General features: G+C 43.2%; 2 protein-coding genes across 2 annotated transcripts in view; both read right to left on the reverse strand.

Moving 5' to 3' along the window:
• Nucleotides 1-4,680, reverse strand: part of LOC308100500 (uncharacterized protein) — a gene marked incomplete at both ends in the record, with an annotated part of 17,462 nt that extends 12,782 nt beyond the window's left edge. Inside the window, 3 exons of the mRNA XM_080449565.1 lie at nucleotides 3,121-3,214; nucleotides 3,519-3,651; nucleotides 4,594-4,680. Coding sequence (XP_080305691.1) covers nucleotides 3,121-3,214; nucleotides 3,519-3,651; nucleotides 4,594-4,680 — 314 coding nt within the window. The remainder of the gene's footprint in view (nucleotides 1-3,120; nucleotides 3,215-3,518; nucleotides 3,652-4,593) is intronic.
• Nucleotides 4,681-16,010: 11,330 nt separating this feature from the next.
• LOC308100501 (cysteine--tRNA ligase, cytoplasmic-like) lies at nucleotides 16,011-18,170 on the reverse strand (the record flags this gene model as incomplete). Its single annotated transcript, XM_080449566.1, has 1 exon — nucleotides 16,011-18,170. Exon 1 carries the CDS (start codon nucleotides 18,063-18,065, stop codon nucleotides 16,011-16,013), a length of 2,055 nt encoding a protein of 684 aa, XP_080305692.1. The 5' UTR covers nucleotides 18,066-18,170.
• Between the last annotated feature and the right edge of the window lie 853 nt (nucleotides 18,171-19,023).

A 19,023-nucleotide genomic window follows, 5' to 3' on the forward strand; every position in this document is an offset into this window, starting at 1 on the left:
TGCATTTTTAGCTTGTAGATCTGCTACTTTTGATGCTTTTGAATTTTAATCCTGAAAAGTAACAGTTTAGGACATATGAGGTTTTCACCCGAAGGAGACGAAATGTAAATGGTAAAGGTAGTGTAAGTGAGTAGTGTGAGTAGTGTAAGTGAAACAAAACGTTTTTGGCAGGTGGCAGATTTGTATTCTTTTTTCTTTTTTTCTTTAAAGTCATACTCGATATTCTGATAGTTATCATTGCTGTATAAAGTGTTTGTTCAATAACAGGGGTCTGTCTCTCCAACTCGTTAGTAAACAGAAAATACATGATCATATCAGGATACCAATCTCATCCAATCAGGAGAGAGAACTCATACAGGATACAGGATAAACAAGTGAAATTGGAAGTGATGACACAAAATAATTAGCTGACAAAATTGGAACTGGAACACAATAAATGAAAATTATAAATGTATTTTTTCTTTTTTCTATTTTCCTTTTTCTGTTTATTAAAGAGGTGGAGAGACATGGATACCCCCTGTTAGCGAACAAGCACTCTATAGCAATGATTACTATATGAATATAGAGCTATTTAACACTTATTTTAACAAAACAAAGATCACCAACCATTTGGGCCCCGGCCTCCCTATTCCTGGGGAAACATTCAGCAAAAGTAACTTGTGAGCTTGTCTGTCGGCTAATTTTAGCAAAGAGATGTGGTGTAGAGGGGAAAAAGAGCGGACCAAGTACAGAGGTAACTCTTATATAGAGGGTTCAAACACAGAACATTGTTGGGTTCAGTATCTGTACTCTTGATTTCCTTAAATATAGTCTCTGGAAAACCTTGTATGCCCAAAACTGTTACTTTTCAGGATTCAAATTCAAAAACAGCAAAAGTAGCAGATAGATCAAGCTTGTAGATCTGCTACTTTTGATGCTTTTTTGTGACGCTGTAGTACTACTGTATATGATCAAGTAGGGCGTTGATTTACAAAGAAAACGTACAATATAGAGATAGGAGGTTTCTGCCCGACAGCAACATTAATAATTGCCAAAACAGTAAGATTTTAATGATAACATTACTATAAAAACAATAATTATAAAATAAAATAAAAATATATGTCTTTTCTTTGTTTTCATTGTGATACTGATTACAGTAGGATAAGTACTGTACGAACTTAAAGAGTACACTATGTTAGTTCCATTGATCCAAGCCGGAACACAATCGATTGATTAAAGTAAACATGGTCTGAACCACCCATCTGACCATTTGGCCGTGAACACTTTCAAGATGTTCAAATGGGCCCTGGTACAGAAAAGGTTGGGACCACAGCATTATATATAAAAGAAAGAAAAAAAGAAGAAAAAAACTGTTCTAGAACCAAAGTAGCCTGCTGCAACCCTCCTGATTTCGTGTATAAAGGGGCGTGTGTATAGAGCCGGCGAGAGACGGCGCCTGATCCCATTGGTTCACCGATCTGTCCGTCAACCCCCGCCCCGTTAACACAACATTACGAGCGACGCCCACTGCACTCTGGTTGGTTGGGAAATGAAACACTTCCTCATACCCAGTACAGGCTATAGTTGGGCCAGGCTTTTATTTTTTAGCAAAACTAAGCAATAAAAGCCTGGAGATCGAGGCTAGAACCAAAGTTACTTTGGTGGGAAAGGGGCCTGCAGACAAACAGACCCTGTCATAGACAGCTACCCTCTTGCAATGTCACGCAGTAAAAAAAAATGAATACAATAAAATAAAATCTCACCTGGTAGGAGTTCATACTGTACCACATACAGAGTCCTTCCTGCAGCTGGCTCCGGGTTAGAATGCGACCATGTCATCCTCGCTCCCTGCCGAATTTCTGGACTTGCTCACTTGTGAAAAAAAAAGAAAGATATTATTTAGGCTCTGATTCAGGGGTTTGTGATCACATACCAAATAAATAAAAAGCAGAACCCCTCAGGAGAAAGGGGGAAGCAGGGCCTACAGGTGGACCTAAGTAAGAAAGTAAGTATGTCGGAGAAGCTTATTGTCGGTATCAGCCGAGGATGCAGGAGTCTACCACTGGGAGATGGAATGCTGAGGTGGAGCGCCGCACTTACCATCATAAGCCATCCTCCTCAAATGCTGAGTTGGCAGTGCCTGCGATCGAACTTATGACCTTGTGGCCCTAAGGTGAGAGCTCTACCGAATGAGCTACTTTAGACCTGGTGTGCCCCCTGTAGAATCTGTTTCCCCGTCTGAGTGCAAAGTAAATACCAAAGTACAAGTGGTACGTGACAACGAGAGCAGCAACAGGGGAATGAGATTAGCTTCATTAAGACAACAAATAAGTCAGCGGCTTGACACGTCACAGTTACATAGTGCATAGTGGTACACGTGTGCATTGCGTGTCACCTACTCGAGTATATCTACCTTTCCTCTGTGTGTTTTAAGCTTCTGTTGTGCAGAGAGTAACCTCTCCTCAGCATCCACAACGCCTCAAGAAGGTCCAATATTGAACAAACATCTCTGGAAGAGTGTCTCTTGCTCAACATTCTGCTGAAGAAAAAAAAAAGACATTATTTGGATCTCAGGTTCCACATAGAAACGGCTTGGCTCAAAATGTAGATCTTGAATTTCATGGGACCAGTCTCTTTGTGACGATCAGTAATCTATGACGTATCAGTGACGTATGACTCCAAATTTGGGCCAGCCTGGTAAACCATCCCTGTTGCGTGAATTCACATTCTCATGTGTCTTCTGCAGACCGGTCTGTGTAGAAGAATATCTTCCACTTTTGAGTAGAAACTCGAAAGTGGAAGAGCCAATCAGCGTCTGTCAATGGGCCCTGAGCGCAGGCACTGATTGACTCTTCCCCTTTTTGGTTTCTGCAAAACGCCCACCCAGGGCTACAAATGATGATGTGAATTCACGCAACCGCAATTGGTTTCAGCCCAATCAGAGACCTGATTTCCATTATGAAACCAAAGTTAAATATTTCAGAAATTGTGGCGGTACTTATGTGGCCTACTGGCAATATGTGTACAACTTTTGGTTGCTGATCAGTCAAGTGGTTTGCATGATTATCTCTGAGCAGACACACATGCGCAGAAAAACAGACCGTCATATTATGCCACACATTAAAATAAAAAGAATCTCACCTGGAAGGAGTGCATAGTCCTTCCTGCAGCTGGCCCCGGGTTAGAATCCGACCCAGGGTGGCGGCAGGTGCAAGGAAAACATCAACTTGGCAAACTATGTGACAGTGAACAAGAGCAACAGGGGAATGAGGCAAGCATAAATAAGCAGACAAATAAGTCAGCTGCTTAACACGTCACAGTTACATAGTGGTGCACGTGTGCGTGCATGTCATCTACTCTAGTATATCTACCTGAACTAACTGGCAAGCTATGCATTATTTCAGTCAGATATACCCCTTGAATTACCTTTGATCTAAAGAATTTACATCTGTTGTATTACTGTGTCTGATTGCAGAGTCTCTCTTGAAGGCTGGTGATTCTCCCTCCTTTTGGAGTTGTAGGATGGTCTCATCTCTCACCTGCAACTGATTTGTCTTCTGTGGTTTTAAGCTTGTGCTGTGCAGAGAGGAACTTTTCCCTCAGCCTCCAGCCTCCACAACACCTCAAGAAGGTCCTCTGGTGGACGAAGAGCTCTGGAAGAGCGTCTCTTGCCTAACAGTCAGCTGAAGAAAAAAATCTGAAATGATGTGGATCCACATAGAAACATTTCGGCTCCAACGTTTGGTGCTGATCGGTCCAGCGGTGTGCATGATTAGTTCTGGACAGACAGACACATACAGATAAAGACTGTCATATACAGCTAGCCTCAAATAAAGAGGATTCGCCAAGGTGGAAAGAAGTGGCACACCAAAATAAAATGTCAAGACTGAACTCAGTTAACCATTTCTTTAATTCTGAAGAGTTTCGGCATGTAGCCTTCATCAGAGCTCTGATGAAGGCTATTATGCCGAAACTCATCAGATTCAGAATGAAAGAAATAGTTAACTGAGTTCAGTCTTGCGATTTTATTTTGGAGTACCGCTTCTTTCCACCTTGGTGGATTCTTTTCATTTGAGTATGTTTTGTTAGCGGAGCACCCACGGCCAAGGAGGGCAAACAGAAGAACCAGCCCCTGCTCAAGTTTTACTTAATGCGGCTAGCCTCTTGCAATGCCACGCAGTCAAACAAATTCATAAAAAATCTCACCTCGTAGAAGTGCAAACCTTTCCTGCAGCTGCATGTCATCCTCTCTCTCCCGCAGTTCCAGTCTTGCACCCTTTGAACAAAGTAAAAATGAAACATTTATTTGGGCTCTGCTGCTTCAGGGGTTTGTGATCTCAGAAAGAGTCTGGGCCAATTGGGTCATGCTTGCGCAGATTGTTCTAGAGTGTCTGATTGAACTATGTCCCTGAACTCCAGTCAGCCTCCATGGCCGAGGATAGCTGTCTCCAGTGCGAATAAAAAGACTGCATTGCCCTCCAACTTCAAGTAAGTAACTTAGATTGGAGGAGCTGATTGTCGGTATCAGCCGCGTACGCGGCAGGAGTCTATCCCTGTTGCGATGCACTAGACCCCTGGGAGATGGATTGCTGAGGTGCAACGCCCAGTACTTACCACACAACCTGCCGCACCCAAGTCGAACTCATGACCTCGTGGTTCAAAGGCAAGAGCTCTACCGACTGAGCTACCCGGACGTTTCATCAAGCCATCCTCATAATACCAGAATGAGCTTGTGGATTTCCAGTTGTTGAGACCATGAGGCTGTGAATTCCTTTTGAACACTTTGTCTCTAACTGCTATTATCACCACATGTGGCAATTTATTGAACGTGGGAAAAAAATGGCACATGGAAATTGTAAATGGAACCATAGACATTGTCTCTTGAGCATAGCCAATCTATAAACCCAGCAGAGAGAAATATCAAATACATCATTTACTCAACAGCATTAGTAGCCGATGAGTCATTTAGGACATTTGATAAGAGCCCTGCATTTATTGTACTCAAAGTTCAGCTAGTTCAGCTAGCTCAAAAGGAGAAAAATTAATGAATGATGATGATACTTCGTCGTACTACACGAACAAATAGCCTACAAGCTCATGTGTCGCATTGCATTGCTATTTTCGCTATTTTGGAAATAAAATAAAATGTTGACAATCTGACACATTTTGATAAAACAGCGGACACCAGGGTTAATGGGGTTAACATTTTAATTGAATTGTTAAATCTGTGATATTATCAAACAAATATCAAACATATCAGACAGTCTACATTTCCCAAAAGGAAATGGATGTATTTAGTTTAGTCTGACCAGAAGCAGGGATAACACATATCCCCACCAACCATAGAAATGAATGACTGGGAGGGGGTATCAAAAGCAGAGGCATGGATTTCCGTCCACCCTGACAGTAAGTAAGCAGCCTTGGGAACCAATGGTTCCCGAGCCATGTGCCCCCTAGGACAGGAGCCTGTTTCTGTAGCGTGAGGATGCTTGATGTACCAGTACACCCCTTGGACATGACGCTACAGGGACTTACCCCCAATCCAACCCCTGTTGCCGAGTGCTAAGCAGGGAGGCATTGGGTCCCATATATATATATAGTCTACTGTGACCTGGCGGATTAACCCGACCTCCCAATCTCGGGGCGGACGGACACTCTATCCACAAGGACCACTAAGCCGCTGGTCCCTGACAGAACGTACTGTCATTCTCCTTCTGTAACCTGCTCAATAAGCCGCTTTCTCTCAACACGACTACTGGTTCTTCTCCAACTCGTCGAGGCGACTCTTGAGCTGCTTCTTCTCGATCTCTAGCGTCTCGGCAAGAAGCCTTTGCTGGATCTTGTCAGTCTCCAGTCTGTCGACGCTGTTCCTGAGCTGCTTGACCCCGAACTCCAGTTGGCTGACGTAATTCTTGAACCTGTTCTCTTCCTCCCGTTTCTTCTTCCGATAGTTCCTGACAGACTCCTTGTTCTTCTCGAGACGTTGCTTCCTCTTGCGCAGGGCGTCGTCGCTGAGCTGCTGCTGCTGGGGGCTATGCAAGGCGCACATCATCATCCCCGGGGCGTAGCTCGAACCGGGGTAGGCGGGCATGTCTCCCGGGGCAGACGGCAGTGCCATGTCGCTGGGTTGCATGTATGCATACTGCATGGAGGCGTATCCATGGCCGGGGTAATGCAGTTGTTGTTGTTGTTCATTGGACATGGCGGCCATGGACGGCACTTGCAACCCGTCGATATTGTAGAAGTATTGCTGTTGTTGTTCATGCTTGTTCTGGTAAAGGGGTTTAGGTGGATGGACATTACCTGTGTGATCATGTTGAGCCGTCCCTTCTGCATTCGTCTTCACCTCTGTGGGGGGGTGAGCTAGCGGTTGTTGCATCCTACTGCCTATCGCATCCATCCATCCTTCCATCTTCTACCACGTCTGTTTCTTGACTTCTATATAAGATAGCAAGAGGCGAAGCGTCGTTGTTGGACTGTACGGTATTACGGTTAATCACTTTAGACTTCTCTTTCTCTCGCTGTCTCTGGGCTTGTGACGTGTTCTATGTCGCTGTCGAAGACGACATCACAACACCTTATACAGGCTGACCGGAGCTGTGTTCTGACATCACTCACAACACAAACCGTGGCCATGTACAGTATGCCTGACAGCTCCCATTTGTGCAGGTACAGTATACCCTTTGCAGGTCGGCCACAGTGTATGCTTGGACACTGGACGTTTTTACCTTGCTCATGCACACTTCTCGCTTATCTCTCTTAAATGGTTAATGTTAATGTTGCAATCATTTCTAAACCTTTTTAATTTCAAGGACTCCCAAGTTTGATATGCATAAGGCCACGGATACCTAATTTGATACCATTTAAAAAGAAAGAAATCTCTCTCAATCTACACTGTAAAATCTTTTGACCCGTAAGGGTCCATTTGGTTCCAGTCTTACACTCTCAGAGTTTTGGACCCCTGGTGGTCCCAACGTTGAGAACCCAGTGTGTTACATCACTGCCAGCGGTCCAGTGCCAACCTGGAGGATTTCTCTGCTTGATATATATATATACAGTATATATCGCCTCTGTCGGGTGGAAACATCATATGTCCAAAACTGTTACTTTTCATGATTCAAATTCAAAAATAGCAAAAGTAGCAGATTGACAATCTTAGATCTGCTACTTTTAATGACTTTGTGTGACGCTGTAATGTGATCAAGTCGGGTGTTAATTTACGAAAAAACACAAACAGTTAAAATATGGAGATAAGAGGTTTCTGCCCGACAACAACGATATATAATATAAATGCAGGTGTGGATGATAATAAATATTTGATCTTGGCGACGCGTTCAGGCTCTGCTTCATATTGCTCCCTGCTCTTAAATGCTCATCTTCTAATTGTGCTGAGAAAACAGAAGCAGAGACTACAAGGTGATGCTAGGGCGGCGCTGGGTGCAAAGACCCAACAGAGGAAAGAGGCCAGCTTAAATAAGAGGCCAAATTGGTTAGCTGCTTGACACGTCACGGTTACATAAGCAGGTGGTGAGCACACGCACGTGTGACGCACTCCAGTATAGAACAAATCATCATGACATCACCACAGCCAAAAATATGTATTTCCGGGTAGATAACGCCAGCCGCATCGCATTGGAACAGTATTGTTCAGTAACCTTATTTCTGGGTGACCATATGATATGTTTTTTTGACAATTAGAAATATATTATTTTGTTATCAATATCAGGCTGACTAACTAGACTCTGACACTTTATTTTATATTTTGAAAACGTCCATAGATATTCTACAAGGAAATACCTGTTTGTTTAACAAACATTCACGCTTTCTGATCTGGTCTGTATCAACAGTAACTGAACTAGCTCGCAAGCTGAACAAACAAATAGATCGGCAATTTATTTTTGTATCATGTAAATACAGGTGTGAATATTTGATCTTGATATTTGATCAAACATATCAGACAGTCTACAAACTGACAACACGTCGCAATGTGCCACGTTGTGAGTGAGGTCCGATTTACTAAGTATATAGGGTTTAAGTGGTTAAAGGAGCACACTTAACAGTGAAATGACATCATTGGTATGCAGGTTTGGTCAATTCAAACAAAAAAGAAGAAAAAAGAAAAGATTGCGAGCATAATGGCTTCTATTTCAGTAAGCTACTGTACAGTATATGTTTCCAGTAGGAGAAAGACTGTTTAGCTTGGAATCCCAAAATTAATTGATGTTGTCTCTGGTAAGCAGGTTTCTGAACTGTCCCCCTCTGATACACAGAGCGAGGACACAGAAATGGTGCCATCTTACAATAAGCATTAGTATGATGAGCAAAATTATAATGACGATAAGGTTGAAAATAGGTAAAGTGCTCCTTTAATGGGACAATACTTTTCTCCATTTACATCATGTTGTATTGAGGACTACTTGAAACCAGTGATTGAAAACAGGTCAATAAAGTACCAATTGACCAGGAAATAAATGTACATACTGCAGTGTACCGTACACACTGCAGTATGCATCTTTTTTCCTGGTAAATTAGTAACGTAGCCTACATAAGTTAATTTACATTGTGTACGGTATGTTCTAGCCATAAGTGATATACTTTCATTGTGTTCGTAATGTGTTCATTCTGCATGTATTGCAAATAATTTAATATGAAATTCTATATTTAATCACAAGGTTTGATCCTATTATTTATTATCTTCAATTAATTTTGATCATGATCAGTCCGGTGGGTGGACCTACGGGACCCGCCCGCTGTTCCAAGTATTTTCCTCACAGCTGGTTTTGATGATATCTAACATTTCTCAACAATACTTGATATGCGCTCGTTGTTCACATCCTGTATGGCCATAATTAGAACCCCACAAAGATCATTCAGAAACTTACATTTTATTGTGTTTTAGTTCCAACTTTGGTCTTCTCCGTTTGTGTCATCACTTCCATGTTGGTTTCATCATGGTTTCATCATTGGTAGCACGACCTGAAAAATGACATGAAAAAGGTATATTTAAGTTATAAAAAAAAAACAGTCCTTACACCACCTTTAATCCATTAAGACCGGGAACGCATTTGTGTAATTTTTTGATTTCTTTAGTTATTAAAAAATAGCAGATATACAAGCTCATAGCGCGGCACGAGTGCCACGCTACGAGCTTGTAGATCTGCTATTTATGAGAAAACGTGAAAATTCGTGCAAATATTGAATATATATATTTTTTAAGCGAACATTCGTAACTCAAATCTTTGCTTCTAAGGGGTCCCTGGAACAAAATATTTTGAGATGGGGGTCCGCGGCCTCAGGTCTTAATGGGTTAAGACAAAACAAGGAACAACGTGATGTCAAAACACACAGGGCTAAAGCCCCTGTTAACTCTCCTTCTGCTCAAACAGGCATTCACAATCATTTCTAATAATTAGAATGTCATACTCACCCGAGATGATCACTCCATCACCACCACACCTTTTTGGCTTAATGGCATAATGACTAAATTGCAAGAAATGGGGGAAAAGGGGGAAAAAAAGATAATAAAAAAAGAAATGTTATAGGAGGGGCCAAGCTTAGCATCATCTGATCCACTGGTTCTCAACATGTGGGCCGGGGCCCACTGGTGGGCCATGAGGGTATTGCAAGTGGGCCTCCAAATAATTGGCAAAGCACTTAAGATTTTAATAATTTAACATTAATATTACAACAATAGTTCCATTGATCCAAGGTGGAACACAATCGAATGATTGATCTTTCAAATACTCCGGAAATGCACACGATCCACCCATCTGTGTTAAGTGGTCAGATGGGTGGGCCGGCGAACGCTTTCGAGATTTTCAAAGTGGGCCCCGATCTAGAAACGATTGAGAACCGCCAATCCGGTCAAGAGGGATCGTGGTAGAAGGAAATGACGTCTAGATGACACGGATACACCTATTCTTCTGCCCACAGATACATCATGTCCTAGTATGAGCGAAGGGGAAGGGGAAGGGGATCAACGTCACGTGATTCCTTGTTTGACCCGGCAAAAACTCGGATGTGTCTCAAAGAATATGATTATTGGCAGAATCGCGTAAAGTTGAGAATATTTGGTGGTCCCGTTTTCATTTTTCTCAAGATCGGTGGTTGTTGCAATGACCTGCATGCACTACAATACTTCCCTGTGCGTCTACCGCATGGGGAGGGCAAACATCTTAACCACTAGACTAAAGGGGAATTCCCCCTTGGCCGGTGGAGATACAGTATTAGGCTTGTAGGTCATCAGGCAGAGGCTCTGAGCCACTCTGCTCCCAACGGGAAAATCCGATCCGGGTCACAGCACCACAGCACCATGTAACGCCCGGGATTCAAACCCAGGTCTCCGGCGTGGAAAGCCAACATCTTATTCACTAGCCTAAAGGGGAATTTCTCCTTGGCCGTGAAAGATTAAGCTTTCTGGTATAACACTTGCGCCTTGCTCAGGCGGAAGGATGGATGTCGGATTGAAACATTGCCCAAATGTGGAGACGATACTATGAAGTCACAGTACTGATGTCATTGACTTGGCCACATCACGTCCGACGCTCCACATGGAAGACACGCCGTTATCGTGTTACTTTATATTTACCGCGACCTGTCGTGTCAGTCAGCTAGCTGCCTCTCTTCTCCACCTCCAGGGTGTCGACGCGGTTCTTGAGCTGCTTCTTCTCGTAGTCCAACGTGTCGACCTGATACTTGAGCTGCTTCTTCTCCCCCTCCAGCGTGACGACAACCCTCTGGAGCTGCGCGTACTCGGCCTTCAGGCTGTCGACGCAGTTCCTGAACCTCACCTCGTCCTCCCGCTTCTTCTGCCGGTAGACTCTGACGGACTCCCGGTTCTTCGCCAGGCGGATCTTCCTCTTGCGCTCGGCATCGGGCGGAGGCTGGTCGGGGGGGCGCATTATCATCATGGGATACCCAGACATGTCTCCTGTTGTGGCAGGTGGCATTGTGGGTGGCGGCATGTAATACTGCATGGTGTTATAGTCCTGATGGTTGGGGTAATGAAGTTGTTGGAAATTTAAATAAGAGTATTGTTCATGCTTGTTGTAAGCAGGTGTAGGAATAGCGGCTCCTTGGAGATGGGTGTTACCTGACTGACCGGGTTGAGCTGTCTCTTCTGGGTTCATCTTCATCTCTGTAAGAGGAAGAGGAAGAGCTGGTGGTGACATCTTGCTCGGGTGTTCTCGTCTTTCAAGTTGAAACCTTTGACCTGTATCAGACTTTGTTTATTTACAATCTCCCTTACCTTCTATCTCTGTAATCTCTCGTTCTCGACACTCCGGGTCACGCTTGCTACTACACTAGGTCATACGTCATCATAACACCTCATATAGGCTGACAGGCACTGCTCTGACATCACGCACAACACAAACCGTTGCCATGCATGCCATAACATTGCCGATTTGCACAGAGGGCGCTTGTCGTCCGTCCCTGAGTGTGTCCTGAATATGGCATTGTACATGCTTGGATGTTGAATGTTCTTGTATCTGCAAAGATTTCTCTCTTAAATGGCATTGGATCCATTCAATTTCAATGCTGCTTTACAGCCAAAACCATCTATAATGCATTATGATCGCATTTATTATGCATTATAATGCGCTTATTATTATAACAATAATAATAACTCGTTATAAATGTTTATATTCATGCATAACAACTTATAAGGTTTATGAAGTATTATAAGTGCTGGTCATAATGCATTATATGCTCAGCGGAGCAGCACATCATAACTACCAGGTAACACTTTACTAAAAGTTCATGTCTATAATGCATTATAATTGCATTTATAATGCATTATAATGCACTTATAAGGCTTCATAACACTCAATATAAATGTTTATAATTATGCATAACAACTTATAACAAAGACACTTTATAACCCACTAAGTTCTGGTAGTTATAGTTCCACTGAGCTCATAATGCATTATGACCAACACTTAATACGTCATAAACTTGTTATAAGTTGTCATACATGATTTTATAAACATTTATAACCAGTGTGCAACAATATTAAAAGCTACAATAATTAAAACCAAGGAGTGCAAAGTTCAAGGATACATACAACCGCACATAATAAGTGCGATGCGATGCGAGAGTGCGGTCTAGCCAACACCAACTCGGGACTCCTGGATCGCTGCCCTCCACACTTTCCTGTCTAGCATCAGGGTCTTCAGCTCTACAGTGTTGTTAGCTAAGCTAACCGCAGTGCATCTACGTAGGTGGTTCGCTTCTTGCCTTTCCTGGCTTTGCCCTGGGTTTGCTCCCACAGTGTCAGTTTGCTTGCCACTAGTTCCGGGTGCCTGGCTGATGCAGTGCCCTGCCAGCCTCATTCTTCTCTCTTTGACTTTGTCTGTGACCCGTCCGTCCATGTGACTCCTAGTGCCATTCGTAGCATTCTTGTGTTGACTCCATCCAGAGCCGGCCCAGCCAATAGGCAGAGTAGGCAATTGCATAGGACGCCATTAGGCTGGGGGGGCGCCCACCAAGCCAAGATTTTTTTTTTTTTTTTTAAGAATTGAAAAATATACATATTTGGGCCTGATTCACTAAGCTGTTCGTAAATAGTGCAATAAAGTGACTAAAGGGGTGCGTATTTTCGATGACCACAAACGGCGTGTAAATCTCTGATAATTGTGTATCGCTGGTCTTCCTCATTTTTGTCTGACAGTCAGAGGCGCGTTCACGTGGAGGATCATTTGCATTGCTCCATGCCCCATTTAAGACTATAAAAGGCAACCGGGAACTGACGAAATACGTCACCACTCTTCAAAAGGGACAGATCTACAAGCTGACAAAGCGGCGCGACGCACCGCATGACAAATTGTAGATCAGCGCGAGCAAGTCCTCACACGATTAAACGTTTATGAAGTAAATAGCCGACTCTCACGTGTAATGAAGAGAATAAGAAGTTTGTTTACAGTTTAACCTCATGACCAAAGGCTAATAAAACTTGGAATGGATATTATATTGTTACGTCCCCGTCTAGCGGAAAAAGGGATGCAACATAAAGTGGGAGTGAAACCCATTTTTATTTAGAACTTAACACATTGGGTGCCAGAGGTTTATTAAAATATTATACGTTGAGTGCCTGCATTTCTTCCATCCACTTGCGTTATACGTTTCGTGCTGTAGAAGCCCCGACGCGGAAGTGCATGTAAACAAAGCGTGCGTGCGAGACGGCGGAGGGTCCCGACTAACGCCTGGAACAATAATATTTCTAACGCGATCCTCCATTGCAGCGTGATCGCCGATCGAAAACGGCTCGTTTTCACCACGTTAAAAAGAAATGGAGATATTAAGCTTTTAGTCAAGGAGATAACATTGAAAACGCCGACCGGAAGGATTTTTGACATGGAGCCAGATCCAGCCTCTTCTTCTCAGAAACTCCTTGGGTGATGTCAAAGTTTCGTTTTAGCGCCCCACGTGGCCCACATGTATAAAAATAGAATTGGGTCAAAAACGGTCCGGACCGTTTTCGGCACTTCTCGTTTGGATCCTCAAAAACGGTCCGGACCGTTTTTGGCATTCAATGTGTTAATATATATTTACATGAACTTAAATAGACTTTAACAAAATCACATATGACACACGGAGCAACTTAGGGAAATAAACATAATCATTGTAAACCTAAGCTTGAGTTTTAAACACTAACCTGACAAACACAAATAAAATTACTACAAACCCTACTTATTCTCTACTCTAATTTAATCTAACAAAATGTGACTTAATACAAAAAGCTGGCTTCCGTGCCCAGTGCACATTACAAAACTAGAAAAAGTGCTCCTCGGAGCACAGGTCTCCGCCAGGTCAAGTAGGTTATTGTGGGCCAGCAATGTTCGGAATTCGCCAATCAGGATGGAATATGAAAAATCGGACAGATACTTGTTGATCACTTGACTATAGAGATAATATGTTTGGACACAATTTGTAGGAGTAATATAAAAGAAAAACTTTAGCAAAAATCGGCCTCCTGGTGGGGCTATAATAGGGCAAAGTTTGCATTTGTTTCTCAATGTAGTGCGAATGTGTGTGCAAAGTTTCACCGCTGTCGGACGCTGTGTTCATGATTTGCAACTTTTTGTTCAAAACGGGCCACTCCTGCAAACTTTAGATGTCAATCTTAGCCAATCAGGATGGAATATAAAAAATCTAACAGATACGTCTTGATCTCATGAATAGAGATCATGTGTACCGATTGGCGTGAAATTCGGATAAAATCTGAAGGGAGCCGGGCAACCCCTTGCAATAGCGCGCGCGCGCGCGCGCGCGCGCGCGTTTGTGTGTGTGTGTGTGTGTGTGTGTGTGTGTGTGTGTGTGTGTGTGTGTGTGTGTGTGTGTGTGTGTGTGTGTGTGTGTGTGTGTGTGTGTGTGTGTGTGCGGGCAGGGGTGATGGCCTCCATAAGATGAATCTGAGGAACACACATGCGTTGCATGATGAACAACATCAGAGGCTAGGCTTGATATGTTTAACATTTCAAATCCGTTTCAATATGCAACTCGACCTGTATTGTTAGAAGGATGCATTCCAGATAAAGGAGTGCTGCATTCATCCCTAGATAAGTGCAGAAACAGGTTAATTTCATGGTACAGCAAAGTATAACATGACTCCTGTACACAAACATGCATGCACAATGCACATGCAACAGCCACATGCTATGTGAATGGCAACGACGTGCAGCACAGCACAGCACGTAAGTTACATTTCTTTAATAAGACTTTCAGAACGCTCTCTCTCTCTCTCTCTCTCTACATGCGTGCATGACAGGAGATAATAAAACAACTTTCTATCTACTTAGATAACGCCCAATGCAAATTCATTCATATTAATATATAATAGTTTTGGATTAAATGTTCTAGCCTTGATGACCATGCAGTCTTGTGTGTATAGTTTCAATGTACAAATTATTTATTTTTTGATATTATTATTATAATGTTTAGACTGATGATAGGTTACTGGTTTATCTATGATCCTAGATTACTGAGGCACTACCCTGTCTCACGTCTGCTAAATGCCAAAATTGTAATTTGGCTTTTGTAATTTTACACAATGTCCTAGTTATTTGTGTTTGTTAAATAGCCTTATTTATTATTAAATAATAGGCTATGGCTATGGCGCCAGGTAAAATCCTGCTTAGGGCACCAAATTCCTCAGGGCCAGCACTGACTCCATCCAGGGCCCTTTCCTGTTGTGCTGTGAGGGTCCATGTCGCAGCCCCATACAGCAGTACTGACTCCACTGTAGCTACAAACAGCCGCCTCTTGAGGTCTTCTCCCATGTCTGATTTCCACTCTCTCCTCATCCCATGCAGGGCATTCCAGGCGGGTGCCCTCCAGACCTTCACATAAACTCAAACAATGAATCATGTACAATTTGTGTGAATGGGATGACAAGACAGCAAACACACAATTAACAGCATCAACGAGGATAGATGCACCAATTGCTGCCATTAGGGGATTAAAAGGTTTCTTTTTTTAAATATATAAAAAATAGTAGAATTAAAAATGGTTATGGAGCTAGCAAGCCTTAGGTCCAATGGCAGACTGTTCCAGAGTTTAGGGGCCCTGATGTTGGTCACCCTTTAAGTCAGTAGTTCTTAAACCTTTTTCGTGCCAAGGACCCCCAAATTGATATGTATTTGAAAATGTTTTGTGCAAGGGACCCCAGAAGAGAAAATGCACGTTTAAAAAAAGCAAAATTATTATACAGTTTTCAAATGCACAAGCTCACAGCGCTGCTCAGCTTGTACATCTGCTATTTTTCAATAGCCAACGTATAAATGGATAAAGTGGTTAAAATGATTGTGATGCTACGTTGCCTATTTTTGCTGGGGACCCCCTGGAACCCTGGGGGGGTTTCTTGGGGGTCCTTGGGGGTCCACTTTTAGAACCAAAGCTTTAAGTGATAGAGCCGTGGGCCGCATGCCTTTTCAGAGCCTGTTTATTTTAAATATCAATCAATCGATTGTGTTTTGGCTTGGATCGATGGAATGGAACCAACATAGTATACTTTAAGCTCCTAATTATCATTATCACAATGAAAACTTTTTTTTCAAACTGAATTCTCTATTCAGTTTCTCTTGCGTCTCGTAGACTTTGCACAGTTTCTTGGCTTCTCTTTTGCTTATCTCGTTTCCATCAAGATCGTGAGTGGGGAAACCCGTTTTGTCAAACTTAGAATATTTGTCAGTTTCACTGAGAAACATTTCACTCGGAGGGATCTTCATCCTCGCAAGTTTAGCCATCTCTTGCTCTTGTTTCTTTCTGGCAGCTTGTTCTTTCTTCCTTTTGTTCTCCTCTTCCATCTTTTTCTTTGCATCTCTTTCCTTTAGCAGTGTCTCCTTGTCCACTAGCTTCACCTGTGTGGGAAGGCCCTCCAGGTCTTCCAGTCGGACTCCCAGTTCAGGTAAGGTGTCATCACGGACCGCGTCACACAGCTGCAGCAACTCTTCACAACTCGTCACTTTCTGCTCTCTGGCAATCCTCCGCACGTTCTCTCTGAAGTCCGACAACACTTTCACATAAGGCATCACTGTGCTCTCCAGATCTACCCTTTGACATTTCCCTCCTCCCACTGGAAATCCTATGGTCTCTGGTCCTTCAATAGCACCAAAGGTCTTCAGCATTGATGTGAGATACACAGCGACACTTTTAACTAGGAGACGATTGAGTGTCAGCTTGTCAATCTTCCTGCTGGCGATGTACTTGTTGGTCAGGTGGACCAATGTCCTCATCTCCTCCATGGCAGCACGGGTATTGATGTTGTCACACAGAGCATCGTGGATGGCCGACTTCTTCTCATAGAATGAATGTTTAAGGTCATTCTCTGACATGCCCCAATTGTCAGACTGACCACTGGGAGAGCGTTGCAGTATGTCCTTGACATTGAGGAAGAATTCATTCATGAACTTTTCATATTGGACAGCTGACTGCATCGTGTTGTCAGAATAATCCATAGTATCCATCCAGGAGTGCATTAGGAAAGCCAGTCGGAGTTGGCGAGCTGTGTTCTCTGCCAGGGCGTCTTTTATTGTGACAAAGTTCTTGAGAGATTTAGACATCTTGCAGCCTATAATCGTTAGGTGCCCGGTATGAAGAAAATAGCGAACCCAACAATCATTCTCAAAGAAAGCCTCCGACTGAGCCAACTCGTTGTCATGATGGGGGAATCGGAGATCACATCCTCCTCCGTGGATGTCCATTGACTTTCCAAAGACGGTGCCAGCCATGGCTGAACATTCAATATGCCAACCTGGCCTGCCCTTTCCCCAAGGAGACTCCCACGATGGCTCACCAGGCTTGGAGGCTTTCCACAAAGCAAAGTCATTTGGGGATTTTTTCTCATTTAACCTGTCAGTGGAGATGCTCAGGTCTCCCTCTCCCTCTTGCAGAGCCTTCTGGTCACCTACCGCTTCGGGAACCAGCTTGGCGTACGAGTGCTGCTCGCTGGCATCGAACTTCACGGTGTCAAAGTAAACGGAGCCGCTTGATTCATACCCGTATCCTTTTGAGACAATCTCCTTTACAAAAGTCACAATCTCTGGCATATATTCACTGACCCGGGTGAGAACATCTGGCGGAAGGACATTCAAGTCTTCCATGTCTTTGACGTACTCTCCTTCCCAGTACTTAGGAAGGGTAGAGAAGATGGAGTTTTCAGTCACTTGGCTGCCAAACTGGGTGTCCAACCAGTCAGCCAGCAGGTCCTTGGCAGCCTCCAGTAGCCGCTGGGCATGAGATTGTATGTCATCTACTGCAGCCTTGCTCTCCACAGCTTCCTGCAGAGGCTCTAGGGAAGCAGTGACTGCATCGTCCAAATGTTTCAGCATCTGCTTCTTATCTTCATCTTTTGTCTCTTCCAGCTTAGCCTGAAAGGGGCCTCTGGCACTGAGGACATCTTGTAGTATTTGTTGGCCTCCTGGATTCTTCTCCTTGTATCTTTCCAACAGATGGTTCTGTCTAGCCCTCTTGATTATCTTGTCGTCTATGTCTGTGATGTTCATGCAGTACAGGACGTCATATCTGAAATAGTCTTGAAGTATCCTTCGCAGAATATCAAAAGATATGTATGTTCTGGCATGTCCCATGTGTGATGCGTCATACACCGTAGGTCCACAGCAGTACCATGACACCTTCTTCCCATTCTGGGGTATGAACAGCTCTTTAGCCCGTGTCAGGCTGTTGTAGAGCCAAAGCTTTCCTTTCGTGCTGTTCTCCGCAATCTCCGGTGGTGGTGGTGGTGGTGGTGGTAGTAAAAACTTACTCAGCAATAAACCCATGATCTCACGATCTGTAGATCTCAAATTGAGGAGCTGTTTTTGCAACTGACAAGATCAACAGCACTGCCAAGTTTGTTCTTTCTGTCTCTTCTGTACCTCTCAAGTCTATCTCTTCTATACTCTATGGAGTATTGAGAGACAGAATTGACTTTTGAAGGCATTTTCAGTCTGACCAGAACTCTGGTCTGAGGTCACACAAACACAAACCATTGCCATGCAACAATGAATAACGCCGATTTGTATGCGCCCTTGTACACAATGTCAGTCATGATGTCAGTATATGACGTTTAGTTATCTCCATATTTGGGCATACACCAGACAGATGCAGATAATGTATATTAGAACGTTGGACGCTCTTACCTGGAACACATTTCTGTCTTAACACAACTTGCACCCTATACTTAATTGACCGTATTCCCATTACATTACATTACATTACAGTCATTTAGCAGACGCTTTTATCCAAAGCGACTTACAATAAGTGTATTCAACATAGGTAGGGAACGAAAACTACTAATCACCAGAAGTCTTTAGTGCATTTTCTGCAAAAACAAGCAACCAAGAGTATACCTAGCGCTAAGGTAAAAGTGCAATATATCAGCTACTATTTCCTTAAACAGATGAGACAAAATAGCTAAATCAAATGAGCATGAGCTAAAACAATTTAAGTGTATCGACTAAACAAGATCCAATAAACAATACAACAATAGAAAACAAGCGTTCGTACAACTAGTTAACAACAAGTAGGTCAGGCAGAGAGGAAGGG

Source organism: Gymnoscopelus braueri, assembly GCF_963280865.1.
Source record: "Gymnoscopelus braueri genome assembly, chromosome: 14".
In the NCBI taxonomy this organism is placed as follows: Eukaryota; Metazoa; Chordata; class Actinopteri; order Myctophiformes; family Myctophidae; genus Gymnoscopelus; species Gymnoscopelus braueri.